The 21,937-nt window shown below is 39.7% G+C and overlaps 1 protein-coding gene across 1 annotated transcript in view; it reads right to left on the bottom strand.

The window, feature by feature from the left end:
• The window catches only part of hectd2 (HECT domain containing 2), a 70,363-nt gene that overhangs the window by 36,031 nt on the left and 12,395 nt on the right, over positions 1-21,937 (bottom strand). Inside the window, exons 3-15 of the mRNA XM_057847387.1 lie at positions 15,491-15,629; positions 13,077-13,179; positions 12,926-13,015; positions 12,789-12,853; positions 10,432-10,477; positions 10,252-10,361; positions 7,413-7,561; positions 7,221-7,344; positions 5,732-5,828; positions 5,555-5,662; positions 5,355-5,487; positions 2,870-2,961; positions 2,541-2,605 (exon numbers count right to left, since the gene is read on the bottom strand). Of these exons, the coding sequence (XP_057703370.1) occupies positions 2,541-2,605; positions 2,870-2,961; positions 5,355-5,487; positions 5,555-5,662; positions 5,732-5,828; positions 7,221-7,344; positions 7,413-7,561; positions 10,252-10,361; positions 10,432-10,477; positions 12,789-12,853; positions 12,926-13,015; positions 13,077-13,179; positions 15,491-15,629 (1,321 nt within the window). The remainder of the gene's footprint in view (positions 1-2,540; positions 2,606-2,869; positions 2,962-5,354; positions 5,488-5,554; positions 5,663-5,731; positions 5,829-7,220; positions 7,345-7,412; positions 7,562-10,251; positions 10,362-10,431; positions 10,478-12,788; positions 12,854-12,925; positions 13,016-13,076; positions 13,180-15,490; positions 15,630-21,937) is intronic.

Below are 21,937 nucleotides of genomic sequence, written 5' to 3'. Positions count from 1 at the left end.
ATCCTTTTAATCGCATTATAGAAACTATGAAGGAACTACAGTATTCACTATTTAAACTAGGAACTATTTTCTCCACTAGAGGGCAGAGCACTCATGCTCTTTGGACGAACAATGCTTCATTTATGTCTTTCTTTTTTCTCTCTTGCCGGAATTCAATGTTTTTTTTGTTTGTTTGTTTTTTTGTATTTCATTGGCTTAGTGTGGTTTTTTAATGGGTTATTGTATCATTATAACAACAGTTAATAAAGATAAGTTTGTGCTTAGAGGAAAAAAATGTAGGGATGTCAAACGATTAAAATTTTTAATCGAGTTAATTACAGCTTAAAAATTAATTAATCGTAATTAATCGGAATTCATCTATAAAATATGCCATATTTTTCTGTAAATTATTGTTGAAATGGAAAGATAAAACACAAGATGGATATATACATTCAACATGCGGTACATAAGTACTGTATTTGTTTATTATAACAATAAATCAACAAGATTGCATTAACATTAACATTCTGTTAAAGCGATCCATGGATAGAAAGACTTGTAGTTCTTAAAAGATAAATGTTAGTACAAGTTATAAAAAATTTTATATTAAAACAAGGGCTGTCAAACGATTAAAAATTTTAATTGAGTTAATTACAGCTTAAAAATTAATTAATCGTAATTAATCGCAATTCAAACCATCTATAAAATATGCCATATTTTTCTGTAAATTATTGTTGGAATGGAAAGATAAGTCACAAGACGGATATATACATTCAACATACGGTATATAAGGACTGTATTTGTTTATTATAACAATAAATCAACAAGATGGCATTAACATTTTTAACATTCTGTTAAAGCGATCCATGGATAGAGGGACTTGTAGTTCTTAAAAGAAAAATGTTAGTACAAGTTATAGAAATTTTATGATAAAACCCCTCTTAATGTTTTCGTTTTAATAAAATTTGTAAAATTTTCAATCAAAAAATAAAATAGCAGCCCGCCATTGTTGATGTCAATAATTACTTACACAATGCTCATGGGTGCTGAAGCCTATAAAATCAGTCACACCCAAGCGCCAGCAGAGGGCAGCAAAACTCCATAAAACACAAGAAGTGAGCGTTTCACTGTACTGTCATTTAAATCTGTCTGACCGGGGCATCTGCGTTAATTGCGTCAAATATTTTAACGTGATTAATTTAAAAAATTAATTAACGCCCGTTAACCCGATAATTTTGACAACCCTAATTAAAACCCCTCTTAATGTTTTTGTTTTGATAACATTTGTAAAATTTTCAATGAAAAAATAAACTAGTAGCCCGCCATTGTTGATGTCAATAATTACACATTGCTCATGGGTGCTTAAGCCCATAAAATCAGTCGCACCCAAGCGCCAGCAGAGGGGGACAAAACTCCAAAAAACACAAGTAACAAGTTGGCATTGCAGCATGTGCGTTAATTGCGTCAAATATTTAATTAATTTTAAAAAATTAATTACCGCCCGTTAACGTGATAATTTTGACAGCCCTAAAAAAAAATACCATTGTTTAAATAAATAAAAATAAGCAGTTACTCACAATGTTACTCAATACTTGAGTACTCTTTTCGCTGGATACTTTTTTTACTTGTACTTGCGTACATTTTTTTGGATCACTACTTTTACTTATGTAATATTTAGGGCTGTCATACGATTAAAATTTTAATCGAGTTAATTACAGCTTAAAAATTAATTAATCGCAATTAATCGCAATTCAAACCATCTATAAAATATGCCATATTTTTCTGTAAATTATATATATATTCTGTAAAATAAATTGTTGGAATGGAAAGATAAGACACAAGATGGATATATACATTCAACATACGGTACATAAGAACTGTAGTGGGCACTCCGAAGCGTCTACTTTTTCCAAAGCTAGACAGCTAGTGAACGACGCCTTAATAATCAGACTTCTTCCTTTTTCATCTGATTTATTAATAAAATGGCCTCAAACCATTGTCCTCTTGAGACCGTCGTAAAACTACAAAAAAAAAAGTACACAAGCATTGCATTAGCAACAACGTTGGCTTAGCACGCTACACAGATTCACTAAACAAAAACAAAAAGCGTCTCATACAAAAAATATAACATTTCGCTTACTAACATAATATGTACATTCTTTACAACAACCATACTTACGGACAAATCTTGTCCAAGGATCATATAAGCACAACATTACAACGTAGGGGTCAGCCCGAGACGTCGTGCAGCCATATTGAACACGTAAGAAAACAATAAACCATGTCGCAAAGCGACCACAAGAGTTCGCTGTTAGCACAAAAAGCCTTGCTGTAAAACTTACCAAAAGGCGGAATACTGTCTGAGCGGGACATGTGCGTTAATTGCGTCAAATATTTTAACGTGATTATTTAAAAAAATTAATTACCGCACGTTAACGCGATAATTTTGACAGCCCTAGTAATATTATTCTAAAGTAACACTTCTCTTACTTGAGTAAAATTTTTTCTGATCATGTTTCCGTGCCATGGACGGCGCTAGACGTCCAATCCTTAACACTAACCTGTAACAGTAGAGTGGGAAGTGGATGTCCAGAGCGATGCTGTTATAAACCGCCAAGCCCATCAGCTGAGCACAAATTAAGGTGTAAAACGTACCCTTGTCGCCATGGCGATCAAATTGCACAGCAAAGACTTAAGTGGACCACGTACACATTTCCCACAATGCCTTCATTCCTTCCACTTTCCCTCAAGCACACGCAATGGGAAAGCTGGCGGGGAGAAGGCAGCTATTAAGTTATGTAACCTTTCTGAGAGCTACCAGATGGCCGACAGCAGCACACGCGTGAGTGCGCGAGCCACGGAACAGTAGAAGATTGCGTGTGAAGGATACGGTCCCGATGAGCTGAAACTCTGAGTAGTTGTTGTCGCACTTCCAGCTGCTGAACCAATGGCAACGAGACTCCTTCATGTACGTGAACATGCCTGCAACACACACACGCGCGCGCACGCTTGTCATCATCATGACAAAAAACAGCTGTTAACAAGGAAACATAGAAGGATGGGAGGGGGTAAAAAAAGAACAAAAAGGAGGACCAAATATGGATACGGGAACGTTAAAAAAAAAAATACAAAAATAGCGCCAAAAGAAGATGTAAAAGCAGAAAAAGCAAACAAAGGATATGGTTAATAAAATGGGAGCAAGGTGGAGCATTTAAGAAGGACAATAATAAAGTCATTTTTATGTCAAAACAACCCCTCTGAAAAGAACTTGAAAATAGAAAACTGAACCTGGCATGAAATGAAGAACCTTCCAAAACCAGTTTGAAAGAAGAAAATAACAGAAGCAGAAAGAAAACAATATTAAAACTACAAATGAACAACAACAAAAACACCAACTACAGGGGCACTCTGAGAGGGAAGTTAAATTTTAATGATCAAGTTATCATGAAATTCCTATGACCTTTGACCTCAAGACGCCAAAATGAATCACCTCTTCTATTTCACACACACTACATCACATCTTCCGTTTCATATTCCAAACATGTCCTAAAACTGTCTGTTCTTCGTTCTTGAATTATCTCAAACGCGAACAAAACTCTTTGACCTTTGACCTCAACACCCCAAACTGAATCACGTATTCCGTTTCATAAAACATCCAGAAAATTTGCTAATAATCCCTATTTGTCCAGGTTATGTTGAACACAAACAAAACTCCGTGACCTTTGACCATTCATTCCTTCATCCATCTTATGAACTGCTTATCCTCACAAGAGTCGTGAGGGTGCTGGAGCCTATCCCAGCAAACAAAGGGCAGGAGCCTGGGTACACCCTGAACTGGTTGCCAGCCAGTCGCAGGCAGACAACCAATCAATTCCGTACACACTCACACCTGTGGACAATTTGGAGTGTTCACCTTTGACCTTATGACCCCAAATTTAATCACCTCTTCCGTTTCATATTCCAAACATATCATAAAAGTGTCCTTTCTTTTTTTTTGAGTTATCTTGAGCGCAAACAAAACTCTTTGACCTTTGACCTCACACCCCGAGCTGAATCACCTCTTCTGTTTCAAAAAAACATCCTGCAAATTTACTAATAATCCCTGTTTGTTCTTTAGTTATCTTGAACACTAAACACAAAACTCTTCTGACCTTTTACCTTTCATTCATTCCTTCATCCATCTTATGAACTGCTTATCCTCACAAGAGTCGTGAGGGTGCTGGAGCCTATCCCAGCAAACAAAGGGCAGGAGCCTGGGTACACCCTGAACTGGTTGCCACCCAGTCACAGGGCATGTAGAGACAACCAATCAATTCCGCACACACTCACACCTATGGACAATTTGGAGTGTTCACCTTTCACCTTATGACCCCAAATTTAATCACCTTTTCCGTTTCATATTCCAAACATATCATAAAAGTGTCCTTTCTTTGTTCTTGAGTTATCTTGAGCACAAACAAAACTCTTTGACCTTTGACCTCAACACCCCAAACTAAATCACCTCTTCCGTTTCAAAAAACATCATGCAAATTTACTAATAATCCCTATTTTTTTCTTCAGTTATCTTGAACGCCAAACATAAAACTCTGACCCTTGACCTTTCATTCATTCCTTCATCCATCTTATGAACTGCTTATCCTCACAAGAGTCGTGAGGGTGCTGGAGCCTATCCCAGAAAACAAAGGGCAGGAGCCTGGGTACACCCTGAACTGGTTGCCAGCCAGTCGCAAGGCATGTAGAGACAACCAATCAATTCCGCACACACTCACACCTACGGACAATTTGGAGTGTTCACCTTTGACCTTATGACCCAAAATTTAATCACCTCTTCCGTTTCATATTCTTAACATATCATAAAAGTGTACTTTCTTTGTTCTTGAGTTATCTTGAACACAAACAAAACTCTTTGACCTTTGACCTCAACACCCCAAACTGAATCCCCTCTTCAAAAAACATCCTGCAAATTTACTAATAATCCCTATTTTTTCTTCAGTTATCTTGAACAGCAAACACAAAACTTTGACCTTTCATTTATTCCTTCATCAATCTTATGAACTGCTTATCCTCACAAGAGTTGCGAGGGTGCTGGAGCCTATACCAGCAAACAACGGGCAAGAGGCAGGGACAAACAACCAATCACTAACACGCTCACACCTACGGGCAATTTGGAGTGTTCACCTTTGACCTTACGACCCCAAATTTAATCACATCTTCCGTTTCATATTCTAAACGTATCCTAAAGTTATCATTTCTTCCTTCTTGAGTTATCTTGAACAGAAACAAACGAATGGAACGCATACTACTTGCGGAGGGCATTAAAATAAAAAAAAAAGAACCTGAAAAAGAATCCAAAAGAACCCAGAAGTGGCACTGACCGTAGTCGTCGCGAAAGATCTGTCTCACGAGCAGCAGAAACCACTCCTTGGTCAGTCCGCCCATGTCTAACCCCGCCTCCCCGACGAAAGTCACACGCAATTTCTTCTTCAGGTCGCAGCGCTTCCGGCTCAACTGCGGGATCGACACGAGTTGAACAATGACGCACATGGAAACGAACCACGACAATTTCTCGACTCACCTCATCCAGCGAGTCGGCTAGGAGTTGCGCCCGTCGCACTTTGATGTTGAGAAAGAGGAGGTTCATGTCCACGCGCTGACGTCTCGAAACTTTACTCACCAGGCTTTGCTGCGGGGTGGCCAAAATGTTAGTGGCAGGATTGCCGAAACTCCAGGCGGCAGTGACGGTGGCGCTCACCCTAGCCCGGCTGATCATCTGTTGCTCCGAGTCCTTCTGGATGATGGCCTTCTTCACCGCCGTGGACAAGATGAAGGGAAACTGACAGAAGGAAAACCTGAAGCGCAAACGACAACATTGGCAAGCATGAACATACTCAGTTCCGAGTTCCGAAACTTTGTAATATAAATAGTCTAGATTAGAAACTGTAGAAGATATTTCATTATCTAGCTATTATTTATTACTACTATTGTTAATATTTATGTGTGCCCTTCAATGATGCAACAATATGTATTTATTCGTGTATTGGTTAGGGAGTTACCAGAGTAAGGAAAAGTGGGCCCCTGCCACCATCATTGCTCAAACTGGGCCTGTTTCCTACACAGTTCAGACAGCTGATGGTGTTTGGCGTCGCCATGTGAATCAATTGTTGGGAACACCAAACACTACTCCAGAACTGTCTCTTGATTGTGATGTGTAATTATACCAGAAATGTCTAGCCTACCGGATGTGTCAAAAATACCAGAAATGTCTAGCTTACCGGATGTGTCAAACCCAAACAATCCTGCTGTAATTGTGTCTAATTCAACCAATGCACAAACGGAACCTGAAACGGTATCGGAACCTGTTTCCACAAGTGGAAAATCGGAAGTGACTGTTGAACGTCGTTATCCTGCACGCGACAGGCGACGCCAGATAGATTGGGTTTATCGTGCAAATACAAAATAAAAATTCCCAAGTGTTTCTTCAAACTATGCAGAATTGCACTTTCAAGAGCAATAAATGCATTTAAAAATAAATCAAAATACCTGAGCTTAGCCTTGAATGGTATAAAAAAAAATTGATACATGAAGATCAACGTACAACAAAAGAATAATTGCATAGCATTTACTTGCATAGCAAAAGTCTGCTAGCTTAAATACTATAAAATGCTATTGTTTTTTTTTTTTTTTTTTTTTTTTTTTTTTTTTTAACAAATCACTCAAACATGAATCCTCAAATTCCCTAATCGAGTTACTCGAGTTAATCGTTGCAGCACTGGTATCGGTACTGATACGGCACTAAAATGGCGTCATCGGTACCGGGAGTACTAAGAAACAACGTGCTGATGCTTTGCAATATGTACTTTTTGAGATCTCCCAACTAGACTAATACTCAAGATGGCCACCAGCTACACACGCCGCCGTGAAAAGGAGCGCTTGTTGCCCTTTCCAAAAGGATGATAGACGTCCAATTGTGTGGCGTCCAATCATCCTTCTGCTGTGTATTTCAATGGGTTTACCGCGTAGTCGACATCAATGGCAGCCACTGAGCAAATAGCTGATTCTTTGACATTTATCAATCTTCGGTTTAAGCTAGTTGTGACTTCATGTTTATGTCAATGCATTGGCTTTGATGGGAATGTTGCCCCTACCAACATGGCTGCTCTGAGGCCATGTTGGTTAGGTATCTGCTATGTGTTATGTGTGTTTGCCCGTGTGTCATTTGAGGCGGCGCGAGTCTTTGGGACCTGCTGGAGTTTCCGTAGCTCTGCCAGGTTCGGTACTCCTCCATGAAGTCGATGTGCTCCAAGGTGATGTTGTAGAAGTCGCTGAACGGCATGATGGGAGGAGACGACACGCTATTGGCGGCGTCTGCGAGAGACGATGACACACACCAAGTTGAATTTTTATCGTGATTCGAAGCGGGTAGGCGCACTCACTGAAAAGGCCGAGCACTTTGGCGGCGGACGGGATCCACCAGGAGCACTTGGAGGCGGGCGGGAGCTCCTCGGGCTCGGCGGGAAAAAGTCGAGTGGAGATGAACTGCAGCAGCCGCTCCACCAGCTGACGGAAGCGACGCGTCGACAACCTGATCGGAACGAAAAGGGTCATCATCTTCACCGTCAACGTCACCATCATTGGGATCAACGAGGTATGTTCAGTTGCTGGTTTCAAGGTTTACCTTGGCATGAAAACATCACGGTTTCAAAACCACTAAAATTTTCTGTCATACAGTATTAGCAATTTTTTCATGTCCCAAAAAAATAGCGACAAATCCGTGGCTTTGAGCTGCAGCGCTCATCCCTCCCCCTCTGGTTGTTGCTTTGTCCTGTGTCCGTCGGTGACACAACTCTGTCGCTGTGGCGTAGACACAATGACTGAAGGTGGTGAAACTACACCTGAGCTTTCCCCCTCAAAAAACACAAAGTCGCTAGTATGGGAGTACTTCGGCTACAGTAGAGAAACAGACTGCCACGGCTTAGAGGAGGAAGGACAGCAGGACCTCCAGCATGATTTCACATTTACGTGACCATCATCCGTCACTTTACACAAAATTTAAGGTAAGTTAACGCTATCATGAACCTTTCCCACCAGCTATGAGTTTACTCCAGTGTCTAGCGATGGTAAAACAATTACTATAACGTAAGCTTGTTAATGAGGCAGATAACGTCGCTAGTTAGCATGCCAAGTTGCCTAACTAGTTTTCGCTCTACCATTAGCCTACTTTTTCTTCCACCACTGTAAACATTTTCATAATACAGCCTGTGGTGTTTTTTCTCTCAGGCGACTTTGTGTTGAGACAGGGTGTGTGTGTGGGTGTATGTGCGCGTGTGTAATATGTGTAAATAATGATACGAGTCATACACAAGCGCGCTGTCTCTGCATTAATATTCAACCAATTTATATTAACAGTAGTAGTGGTATGTGTTAAACAATATGGGATCAAATGATTACATGTATAAGTCCAGTTCTATATTACCAAGGATTCTTATTGTAATGTTGAGCAACTTGAGCTGTGGCTGTATTTTTTGTTATTTTGTTCATGTATTTTAACATTATATTCATGTTGATGCTCCAATTTGCAAATATGTTGGGAAAAATAAAAGTATAGTAGAGTAGTAGTTAAAGATGTCCGATCACGTCATTTTCAAAGTATCGGAATCGGCAAAAAAATATCGGACATGCCTTTTTAAAAAATTTTTTTTTATTAAATCGTTTTCTAATTGTATTTAACGTTACAGACAAAATGTCTTACACTCATCCAGAGTCTAGTTTTGGCTTAAAGTAGGGCTATCAAATTCATCACGTTAACGACGGTAAGTAATTTTTTTAAAATTAATCACGTTAAAATATTTACCGTAATTAATGCATGCGCTGCACGACCTACTCACGCATTGTCGCGTTCAATCTATAATGGCGCCGTTTTACCTATATATATAGCTAAAAGGCAGCGTAACATGAGTAGAGTGAATTATGGCAGTCTTTGGAACCTTTTTTTAATTGGCTAAAGCCTTACAATCCCTCTCTCAACATTAGAAATATCATGGGAAGCAATGTGGGGAAGCAAGGTAATAGTTGATCTTTTTCTTAACACCCTATGTTGTTTGCGTTTTGTTTCCCAACGCAGAGAAGATATAGCAATTGGTGCCACTAAGCACAGTCCTGGTTGCACTTCCCATCATGCATTTGGGCAGAACAGTTAAATGGCTACAGTACCATTTACTGAAAGCTCAACAAATACACTAGATGGCAATATTTAGTCACAATATACAAAGTCATAAGTCTTTCTATCTGTGGATCCGTCTCACAGAAAGAATGTTAATAATGTAAATGCCATCTTGAGGATTTATTGTCATAATAAACAAATACAAATACATGTATGTTGAATGTATATATTCGAGTTTTATTCATTTTTTTCTTAATACATTGCCAAAATGTATATGATTGGGAAAAATCGGGAATGATTGGAATTGAATCGGGAGCAAAAAAAGCAATCGGATCGGGAAATATCGGGATCGGCAGATACTCAAACTAAAACGATCGGGAGCGGATCGGGAGCAAAAAAACATGATCGGAACAACCCTAATTTGAGGGCATGTAGTTACATGGCCGTCAATGGCATGGATGTATATTGGCATTAATGGCAGCCAGTGTCCCAGTCAAATATCAATGGGTTTTAATGGAAGGTTTTTGGACAAAAATCACAACCGCCAATAGAGATATGTTTTTTGGGGTTTACCAAAGTTTTTTGCAGGCAGGTCTGGGTTGGAAATCAATACAGGTAAATGGAAGATTTTGTGCCATTTGAAATGAATGGCCAGATTTTTGGCAAATTTCAGTGGAACCATACGTTTTTGGCACTTCCGATTGACATTGGATCACTTTCTATCGGGTCACGTCTTGTTGATTGAAGGTTGAATCCTGTCAAGGCAATTGACATACATGGCCGTCAATGGCATGGACATAAATTGGCATCAATGGCGTGGACGCACATGGTCAATGGCCTCAACTAACCCTAACACAGTTCCTTCCAGTAATCCTAACCCTAGTTATAACCCTCACCAGCTATAACCCTAATTCTAGCTGTGACACACTGTTACGTTAACACTACAGTTCTATTCATATATTTTGGGATCACTTCCTGTTTTGGGGCCATATTGGAGTCACTTCAATGGCGTGAACATACACAGCCGTCATTGGCATGGACGTTATCTTAACACGCTTTTCTGACATATTCGTTGGTATTGTCATCCCAATCCGATTGTAAAGAACGCTTACTTTTTCAGCCAGTGGACGAGAAAGTGATGATCAGCTTCAGACAAGGCGGCCATTTGCCTCAACAGGTGAGCGTATATCACGTACGTGCTGGTGCTGGAATACTGGGGGTTCTGACACATATAGATATGAGCATGTGATAAGTAAAAGGTAAAAAAAAAATGGGGATGATAAAAGTCTCACCTGAACCAGAATGAAGTATGCACGCAGATCGTCTTTAGTCCGAGGTCTGAAATGGCACAAAAATCAAAAGTCCAATAATCTCTTCTCCTAATGAGTTTGTTGCAAGTAAACGTCTGATCCATTTGAAGCGGGAGGGTTGGCAGCGAATGAATGTTCCTTTGATGCCAACCCTCCCGCTTCAAATGGATCGGATGACTAGTGCCATCAATGACAGCCACTGTGAAATAGCAGATGCTTTGACATTGATCAAATCATCTTTTGAAAATCAGTTTAAGACGGTGTTGGAGGCAGTCTTTCAGGTCCTCCGCGTGTTCGTTTTCAATTCAGTTGAGACGGCTAGACTGGATTGCAGAATAAAGACTGGAGGCAAGAGATCATTACTGCGAAGTTTTAATTTCAGAAATTTCTGTTGTATTCAATGACAGAACAAAGCTGTGTAGAGAAATGCACACTGAACAGAGAGCTCGGCGTTGCTTATATGGTGTACTTAAAAGGAAGTGTGTCTGTCTGGTGATTAACTCATCTTGCAAAATAGGTCATGAGCCTTGCTGGTTGGCAGTTAAAAGTCCATGATTATCAGAGGCAAAACTGTCAGCGGTTTTCTGTGAAAAACAACTGTTCATGCTTACAAGCATATCAGAAGATTGCATTAGGCGAGATGTATACTGACTTCAATAGTTATGACGCGTTCGCATCGACTTCCGTCTTTATAACGAATGGGGAAAGGCGGGAATTGACGTACAGTTGTGGTCAAAAGTTTACATACACTTGTGAAGAACATAATGTCATGGCTCTCTTGAGTTTCCAGTTATTTCTACAACTCTGATTTTTCTCCGATAGAGTGATTGGAACAGATACTTCTTTGTCACAAAAAACATTCATGAAGTTTGGTTCTTTTATGACTTTATTATGGGTGAACAGAAAAAAGTGATCAAATCTGCTGGGTCAAAAATATACATACAGCAGCGCTAATATTTGGTAACATGTCCCTTGGCCATTTTGACATCAATTAGGCGCTTTTGGTAGCCATTCACAAGCTTCTGGCAAGCTTCTGGTTGAATCTTTGACCACTCCTCTTGACAGAATTGGTGCAGTTCAATTAAATTTGATGGCTTTCTGACATGGACTTGTTTCTTCAGCATCGTCCACAAGTTCTTTTGAAACACACTTTTGATGTGTGTTTGGGGTCATTGTCCTGTTGGAACACCCAACTGCGCCCAAGACCCAATCTTCGGGCTGATGACGTTAGGTTATCTTGAAGAATTTGAAGGTAATCCTCCTTCTTCATTATCCCATTTACTCTCTGTAAAGCACCAGTTCCATTGGCAGCAAAACAGCCCCACAGCATAATACTACCACCACTGTGCTTGACGGTAGGCATGGTGTACTTAGGGTTAAAGGCCTCACCTCTCCTCCAAACATACTGGGCATTGTGGCCAAACAGCTCGATTTTTGTTTCGTCTGACCACAAAACTTTCCTCCAAAAGGTCTTATCTTTGACCATCTGATCAGCAGCAAACTTCAGTCGAGCCTTAAAGTGCCGCTTTTGGAGCAAGGGCTTCCTTCTTGCACGGCAGCCTCTCAGTCCATGGAGATGCAAAACACGCTAGACCGTGGACACTGATACCTGTGTTCCAGCAGCTTCTAATTCTTGGCAGATCAGCTTTTTGGTGATTCTCGGTTGAACCTTCACCCTCCTGACCAATTTTCTCTCAGCAGCAGGTGATAGCTTGCGTTTTCTTCCTGATCGTGGCAGTGACAAAACAGTGCCATGCACTTTATACTTACAAACAATTGTTTGCACTGTTGCTCTTGGGACCTGCAGCTGCTTTGAAATGGCTCCAAGTGACTTTCCTGACTTGTTCAAGTCAATGATTCGCTTTTTCAGATCCATGTATGTATATTTTTGACCCAGCAGATTTGATCACTTTTTCTGTTAACCCATAATAGAGTCATAAAAGAACCAAACTTCATGAATGTTTTTTGTGACAAAGAAGTATCTGTTCCAATCACTCTATCGGAGAAAAATCAGAGTTGTAGAAATAACTGGAAACTCAAGAGAGCCATGACATTATGTTCTTCACAAGTGTATGTAAACTTTTGAGCACAACTGTATGCCGTAAAGCAGTCAGCACATTTGTAGTTTTTTAGTGTGGCAGGATTCCTGCCACCCTCCTTAAAGTTAATTAGTGCCGGCGAAAGCGATACAGACCCCCTAGAGATATAAAATAGGTGCCATTCAACTAGTTGTCAGTTGACATATCATCACAAAGTTTAGGAAAATATTTTATAAAGTTGTTGCTTTAAAAAATGAAAAATCATGAAATTCTGAAATGAAAATAAGTTCGTCTGCTCACCCTTTCCACTCTCTCAACAGACTGTTGATGATTCCTTTCAGAACAGACTTCTGGATGTCCTGAGGCTGCGTGCACACACACAGAAATTCGTATGAATCACGTGACAGGACACACGTGAATGTGTTCGTCGGACTAACCGTTTGGAGCAGAGCGTCATAGACTGCGTTGACAAACTTGGCGTTGACTCCCGAGTCGTCGATAGTGTCGAAGGAGGCGTTGGCTTCCCGCTAGGGGGAGGAGCTCCGTGGTCAAAACGATGCGAACGCCGACCGAGCGGTCAGCTCTTACCTTGAAAGCGGCGTTGAGCTCCACAAAAGAGTCGAAGGTTGTCAGGTAGAAGTCTCGAACCTCGCGCCAGTCGCCCGACAGCGCCGCCCGCTCCGTCTCCTCGCTGATGACACACATGAATCAAGTGTCGTGCAGCACGTGTGTATACAGTCATGTGAAAAAATTAGGACACCCCATGAAATATTCAGTTGTTTATTAAAAAATGTTCACATATCAATGTTAATCTTGTTTTTCTTTTTCTCTGGAAAAGAAAGTGATTTAATTGCAGGCATTGTTTCACTCACTAAACCAAATACCGTATTGGCCCAAATATAAGACTAGGGATGGGAATTGATAGGATTTTTGCGATTCCGATTCCATTATCGATATTGCTTAACGATTCGATTCTTTATCGATTCTCTTATCGATTCTAATTTGGGGGAAAAGAAGAACAAACGTTTTCATTGGCATCGAGTTTGTTTAATCAGAAGTCACAACCTTACAAACTTCAAAGATCAAAAGAGATCAAAAGAGGCCCAAAGCCTCAATGTTAACTGTGGCAATAAGTGGCAAATACACAAGAATGTGTAACATTTTACTGAAACATTTATCTAATAGAAATAAAAAATATTGATATATATTGGCAGATAGGTTGTTGTTCTGCCTTTGGCAATATGTGTTAAAGCAGGGGTCCCCAAACCTTTTCCTGTGAGGACCACATAACTTTTCCCTTCTCTGATGAGGGGCCGGGGTCAGTTTGTAACAGAAAAAGTGTGACGATTGCAGAAGTGCATAAATGTAAAAAATTACTGTTTTTCAGAAAGCCACAATCAAATAACCCTTTCTGGATTCTTCACGGAATGAAAGTAAATAAAATAAAAATAATAATTAATAATAAAAACACTATTAATTAAATAGATAATAACCAAATAACCCTCTCTGAATTCTTCAAGGAAAAGGCCAGGAAATAACACGATTGAGAAAGAAAAAATTTCAAAATGGCCAGACCAAATGTGGAGGCGGGCCGTATTTGGGCCGCGGGCCGCAGTTTGGGAACTGCTGGGTTAACGTGTATCATTTACCATTACATTGAAATGCATGCCTTTTAGTTTTTGTGGCGCTTACACGCTCAAGTGGGGGCGCCCTTGCGCTTCCTCACGCGAAGAAGAACGCGCTCACGTGAAGAAGAGCGCGCTGACACCCGAAGAAGAAATGCCGCGTCCAAGCGAGTGAGCGAGTTAGTAAGAGAGGGAAACACTTCTACGAGCCTACGTTCTTTGTTAATGTTAATATCTACAGAGGCAACGCCTGTATGTATCATCTTTTGTGTTGTTGTTGTTGTGTTTCTACTCGCGATCGGACACTTAAATCCAGTTGTGTAGTGGTTTGAACGATGTGCTAATGCTAGCGAACGAATGCTAACCATTTGTTATTACTGTTATTAGCAGCTAATCATCGCTGATTTACGTTGATGCAAACCTGTTTGTTATTGGGGACGAAATTGATTTGTTTCATTTCTATTCTTAGTTTCACTCTTCAAGTGATGGTTGAATAAAGTCAGCAAATTATACCAACGTCTTCTGCATCGTCATTTGGGAGTTTAGCTAGCTGTATAGCCAGGAGTGAGCCTTAGCCTCTCTGTGAGGACAGCGCAGTCGTATTCCCTCCCGATGCAGTTATCTCCACCTTGCAACGACTGCAAGTCGCTTTGTTGTAATTTTTCCTCGTGAAGTGAAGACACACTTTCGAGCGTTTGAACCTACGTGCTGTCATTGTTATGTTTATGGCTGCAATGCTCGTGCTTACCCGTCGTAACCTTTCATTTTCACACTCTTTCCTGGTGAAGTGTAGTCAAACTTTGGAGCGAGTGGTTCTTGGCGCCATGCTAGTTTAATGCGTCTGGACAACAAGACACGTCACGACGCAATACGCGTCTTTAGGAATCGTTAAAGGGATCGTTAAGGCTTTTTCATTGTGATGTCGAGGCCTGGAAACACTCGGAACCGGTTCCGAATTGGAATCGGATTTCGATTCCCATCCCTACTCATAAGTGTCTACAATCTTCTTTCTGAAGGCCTCAGACAGCTCCTTTGATCTCACCATGGTGTTTTCTCTCACTTCAACAGTCAGTGACACACAAAACTAAATGTGAGGTTTAAATAAGGCAAGCCTCCTTCAAATCCTAGGTGTGGTTTTAGCCATTTTAAGTGGGGTTGAATGTTGGGTTGTCCTAATTTATTCCTCAACAGAAATTGCATTTATGTACCGTTACATTTTAATTGTTAAGTTCTGTTATTTGAATCTCTTAACATTGTAGAATTGATATTAGATATCCATATGACCAAATATGTTAGAAAACACTCAGGCTTCCATAGGGTGTCCTAATATTTTTTACATGACTATGTGTGTGCGATGCACAGGTGTGGTTGTCTCACAGGAAGTCTTTAATGTTCTTGTTCCGCGAGGGGATGACTGGGTCGCACGGGAACGGCGCTTTGGCTTCTGGGTGCAACGTGTCGATGGATGCTCTCTGCTTGGTTCGCGTCAAGCTGCTGATGGGAGGAAGCTCACGCACTAGACAACAGGGGTGGCATAAAGGACATTTTACCCAAGTAAATATAGCTGTAAAAGTAAAAACGAGCTAAATTCAAATTCACTCAAAGTGAAAGATTCCAAATACAACATCAGAATCACAGTAAAAATGTTTTTTTTGAATTGTTTGTAAGACACGCACACCTCCCCACACCCACACACACACAGTGTGTTTTATAATTAGTCTCCTTGTTTGGAGGTTGCTATGGCAATGCTGCAGGAGCATTGTGTGCGCTGTAGAGGAAGATAAAACAAAAAAATACTTAATAGGAAACATCATCTAGTCCCACTTGACCACTCGGACCTGGAGATGCGAACTTCCTGTGAGGAGGACAGTTGGGTTGTATTTTTATTTTTAAATGAAGGACTTCCTGTATGAAGGTTAATTTCAAATTAAAATAAAGTCAAGGGAATTTCTGTGTGGCCGTCACAAGAGAGTACAAAAAAAGTAAAGCTCATTGTGCACAGAGCATAGACTTTAGTGCTGCAACGATTAATCCATTAACTCGAGTATTCGATTAGAAAAAAATATTCAAATTAAATTTTGTTGCTTCAAGTATTCGTTTAATTAAAATGACGTTGTAATGGTTTATTTTGAAAGTGTTTGCATTTAGTTTTATTGATTAGGGTGGATACACTGCCCTCTGGTCTGCCTCTTTTCACATGGCTGAATCCAACCCGCTCCCTGTTAAGACCAACGTAAGCTAAGTTTTTGTTTGAACTAATGATTTTTAATGCATTTCTAATTTGGTTTATAGGTATAGCCGTTTTTTTGTGGGAATATGTGTCTGGACAATTTGTTAAGAGCATTGTTAAAAAAAAACTAGCATTTTATAGCATTTACGCTAGCGGACTTTTCTATGTAAGTTTGCCAATTTTCTTTTGTTGTACATAAATCCTAATTAAAAAATATATATATACCGTTTGAGGCTTAGCTCAGGTATTTTTAATTTTTCATGTTCCTTATCCGATTACTCGATTATTCGAACTAACTAGTCCATCGATTAATCGACTACTAAAATATTTGATAGCTGCAGCCCTAATAGACTTCATAATATATTGACATGACATGGGATCCATAGGGGGCCTATTTTCAAAAACTTGAAATATTTTCAAAACCAAAGCTGCTACTAAAGATGTGACGATCAATCGGGTCCGATCACGTCATTTTCAAAGTATCGGAATCGGCAAAAAAATATTGGACATGCCTTTTTTTAATATATATATATATATATATATATATATATTTTTTTTTTTATTAAATCGTTTTCTAATTGTATTTAACATTACAGACAAAATGTCTTACACTGATCCAGAGTCTTTAGTTTTGGATTAAAGTAGGGCTATCAAATTTATCGCGTTAATTCTTTTTAAATTAATCACGTTAAAAGATTAAACGCAATTAACGCATGCGCTGCACGACTCACTCACGCATTGTCGCGTTCAATCTATAATGGCGCCGTTTTACCTATATATAGAGCTAAAAGGCAGCGTAAAATGAGTAGAGTGAATTTTGGCAGTCTTCGGAGCCTTTTATAAGTTGGCTGAAGCCTTAAAATCCCTCTCTCAACAATTAGAAATATCGCGGGAAGCAATGTGGGGAAGAAAGGTAGTAGTTGATTTTTTTCTTAACACCCTATGTTATTTCCCAACGCAGAGACGATATATCGGTGCCACTACGTACAGTCATGGTTGCACTTCCCATCATGCATATGGGCAGAACAGTTAAATGGCTACGGTAATATTTACTGAAAGCTCAACAAATACACTAGATGGCAATATTTAGTCACAATATACAAAGTCACATTTATCCTCTAAGAATTACAAGTCTTTCTATCCGTGGATCCCTCTCACTGAAAAATGTTAATAATGTAAATGCCATCTTGAGGATTTATTGTCATAATAAACAAATACTGGATGTTTGTGAATCGTTCTCGAATCTTCCACGGCCGAATCGCGAATAATCTAAGAATCGGAAATTTTGCACACCTCTAACAAATACTGTACTTATGTACTGTATGTTGAATGTATATATTTGTCCGAGTTTTATTCATTTTTATTTCTTAATGCATTGCCAAAATGTATATGATCGGGAAAAATTATCGGGAATGGTTGGAATTGGATCGGGAAATATCGGGATCGGCGGATACTCAAACTAAAACGATCGGGATCGGATTGGGAGCAAAAAAACATGATCGGAACAACCCAAGCTGCTACCGACCTAAAACCAAAACAGGCACCTCCCTTAGGCATGTATGAGTCTCCATGAGCAACGGCATAAAAAAATTCAAAGCCGTTACCATAAAAAATCCCGCTTAATTATTTTTATATAAGTATAAAACAACTTAAAATGGCTATAAAATTCTCAGATTTTACTCTAGAATCTAGATGCACAAAAATCACCAAATGCAGAGATAATCACCTATATTTTCAGGCTTAATAGCAATATTTAACATATCATATACGTTTTTGCCCAAAAAGCAACTTAATTTTTTTTATTGACTGCAAGTTTTCAACAGCTAATAAAGCACTCAATTTTTGGTGCAACTTAGTACTTGAGGAAAACATGCAGAATGAAATTTAAACATTATATAAATAGATCAATAAATTAGGGCTGTCAAAATTATCGCGTTAACGGGCGTTAATTTTTTTAAATTAATCACGTTAAAATATTTGACGCAATTAACGTACTCCCCCCGCTCAGACAGATTTAAATGACAGTACAGTGAACTGCTTGTTAATTGTGTTTTATGGAGTTTTGCCGCCCTCTGCTGGCGCTTGGGTGCGAGTGATTTTATAGGCTTCAGCACCCATGAGCATTGTGTAAGTAATTATTGACATCAACAATGGCGGGCTACTAGTTTATTTTTTGATTGAAAATTTTACAAATGTTATTAAAACGAAAACATTAAGAGGGGTTTTAATATAACATTTCTATAACTTGTACTAACATTTATCTTTTGAGAACTACAAGTCTTTCTATCCATGGATCGCTTTAACACAATGTTAATAATTTCAATGCCGTCTTGTGGATTTATTGTTATAATAAACAAGTACAGTACTTATGTACAGTATGTTGAATGTATATATCCATCTTGTGTCTTATCTTTCCATTCCAACAATTTATTTTACAGAATATATATATAATTTACAGAAAAATATGGCATATTTTATAGATGGTTTGAATTGCGATTAATTGCGATTAATTACGATTAATTAATTTTTAAGCTGTAATTAACTCGATTAAAAATTTTAATTGTTTGACAGCCCTAATATAAATATATTAATAAATTCTACATACAATCCCAACTTCTTATAGAATCGAATCGAATCGAATAGAATAGACCTTTATTGTCATTATAAAGTTGTAAAATGAAATTGTGGAGCATCTCCCTTTACAGCGCATGATAACAAAAGTTTAAATCTCAAAAGTGACTTGCAAGTATAAAGTATGAAATCTAAATAAACATAAATACAGTGGGGCAAATAAGTATTTAGTCAACCACTAATTGTGCAAGTTCTCCCACTTGAAAACATTAGACAGGCCTGTAATCGTCAACATGGGTAAACCTCAACCATGAGGGCCAGAAAGTGGAAAAAAAAAAAACAGAAAATCACATTGTTTGATTTTTAAAGAATTTATTTGCAAATCATGGTGGTAAATAAGTATTTGGTCAGTACCAAAAGTTCATCTGAATACTTTGTTATGTTCCCTTTGTCGGCAATAACGGAGGCCAAACGTTTTCTGTAACTCTTCACAAGCTTTTCACACACTGTTGCTGGTATTTTGGCCCATTCCTCCATGCAGATCTCCTCTAGAGCAGTGATGTTTTGGGGCTGTCGTTTAGCAACACGGACTTTCAACTCCCTCCACAGATTTTTTGCGGGGTTGAGATCTGGAGACTGGCTAGGCCACTCCAGGACCTTGAAATGCTTCTTACGAAGCGACTTCTTTGTTGCTCTTGCTGTGTTTGGGATCATTGTCATGCTGAAAGACCCAGCCACGTCTCATCTTCAATGCCCTTATTGATGGAAGGAGATTTTCACTCAAAATCTCTCGATACATGGCCCCATTCATTATTTCCTTTACACAGATCAGTCATCCTGGTCCCGTTGCAGAAAAACAGCCCCAAAGCATGATGTTTTCACCCTCATGCTTCACAGTGGGTATGGTGTTCTTCGGATGCAATTCAGTGTTCTTTCTCCTCCAAACACGAGAACCTGTGTTTCTACCAAAAAGTTCTTTTTTGGTTTCGTTTGACCATAACACATTCTCCCAGTCCTCTTCTGGATCATCCAAATGCTCTCTAGCAAACCACAGACGGGCCTGGACGTGTACTTTCTTCAGCAGGGGGACACGTCTGGCAGTGCAGGATTTGAGTCCCTGGCGGCGCATTGTGTTACTGATAGTAGCCTTTGTCACTTTGGTCCTTGCTCTCTTTAGGTCATTCACTAGGTCCCCCCGTGTGGTTCGGGGATTTTTGTTCACCGTTCTTATTATCATTTTGACGCCACGGGGTGAGATCTTGCATGGAGCCCCAAATCGAGGGAGATTATCAGTGGTCTTGTATGTCTTCCATTTTCTAATAATTGCTCCCACAGTTGATTTCTTTACACCACGCGTTTTACCTATTGCAGATTCAGTCTTCCCAGCCTGGTGCAGGTCTACAATTTTGTCTCTGGTGTCCTTCGACAGCTCTTTGGTCTTGGCCATAGTGGAGTTTGGAGTGTGACTGACTGAGATTGTGGACAAGTGTCTTTTATACGGATAATGAGTTAAAACCGGTGCCATTAATACAGGTAACGAGTGTGGAGCCTTGTTAGAAGAAGACCTCTTTGAGAGCCAGAAATATTGCTTGTTTGTAGGTGACCAAATACTTATTTTCCACTCTAATTTGGAAATGAATTCTTTAAAAATCAAACAATGTGATTTTCTGTTTTTTTCCCACATTCTGTCTCTCATGGTTGAAGTTTACCCATGTTGACAATTACAGGCCTTTCTAATCTTTTCAAGTTGGAGAACTTCCACAATTTGTGGTTGACTAAGTACTTATTTGCCCTACTGTATGTGTTAGGATTTAAAGAACAAATGTAAGAATTTCTAGTTTGGAGCAGCAAAATAAAAGCACTTCCTGTCAGGTGGTGTATTCGGCTTTTCAGAAGTAGAAGCACTCGCATGAGAACGTGCACTTTTGCTGAGTCGCGGTTCCAGTCAGGCCATCGTGACGCGGGATGACGGCAACTATAGCTGTCGCCGTGGCAACCACTAATCAAATAGTCACCTGGAAACCTTCATCTTCATTAGTGGCGTTCGACTTTCAACCATCTATCTGTCCATCTAAATCTTTCCCTTTAGCGCAAATCTTCAGGCACCTGTCGGCGTGACGACCGGGCAACGGTCGTTGTCGTGGCGACCCTTGACGACAACCGTCGCTTTGAAGCTTCAGCTGCAGGAATAACAAATGACACCGCTTTGCGCTCACGACAACATCTCCCGGTCCAGATGAGTTGGACATTTATTTTCGTCAATGGGTGCTTCTAACTCATTCAAACACATTGACAACATTCCTACTCTTGTAACGGCTTTAACCCTTTATAGGACAGTCATTGTTATTAGAGCCAGTTTCTCATGGAGAAGCCTGAAAATCAAATAGAAGTGACCCAGAAATGCCCACAAATCAACAGGAAGTGACACGTAAACCCTTAAAAGGTTAACAGTTATTTCAGAAATCGACTCTTCGGCTGCCACTGACGCCGACAGACGTCCGATCAATTTGGACCGTGAGGGACTGGCAGCGATGGAACAATTGCTGCCCGTAGACTTCATGATATATTGACGGGGCGCGGGGTCGATTAATAGGGGGCCTGCTTTGTTGTAATATTTTGGTCACTTCCTGTTGATTTTTGGTTACTGGGGCATCTCACCTTATTCCCCGTTAATTTTCGGTCACTTCCTGTTGATTTTGGGGCATTTTCAGGTCACTTCCTGTTAGTTTTCGGTTACTTGGGGCAATTCACGTTGTTTTCTGTTAATTTTCTGACACTTCTTGTTAATTTTGGGACATTTATGGGTCACTTCCTGTTGATTTGGGGCATTTTCAGGTCTATTCCTGTTGGTTTTTGGTTACTTGGGGCAATTCACGATGTTTCCTGTTAATTTTCCGACACTTCCTGTTGAATTTGGGGCATTTAGGGGTCTCTTCCTGTTGATTTTGGGGCATTTACAGGTCACTTCCTTTTGATTTTTCGCTTACTGCTTCATTTCACGATGTTTCCTGTTAATTTTTGGT

This window comes from Corythoichthys intestinalis, chromosome 10 (assembly GCF_030265065.1).
Source record: "Corythoichthys intestinalis isolate RoL2023-P3 chromosome 10, ASM3026506v1, whole genome shotgun sequence".
Classification (NCBI taxonomy): domain Eukaryota; kingdom Metazoa; phylum Chordata; class Actinopteri; order Syngnathiformes; family Syngnathidae; genus Corythoichthys; species Corythoichthys intestinalis.
This window is presented reverse-complemented; position numbering and strand designations above follow the sequence as displayed.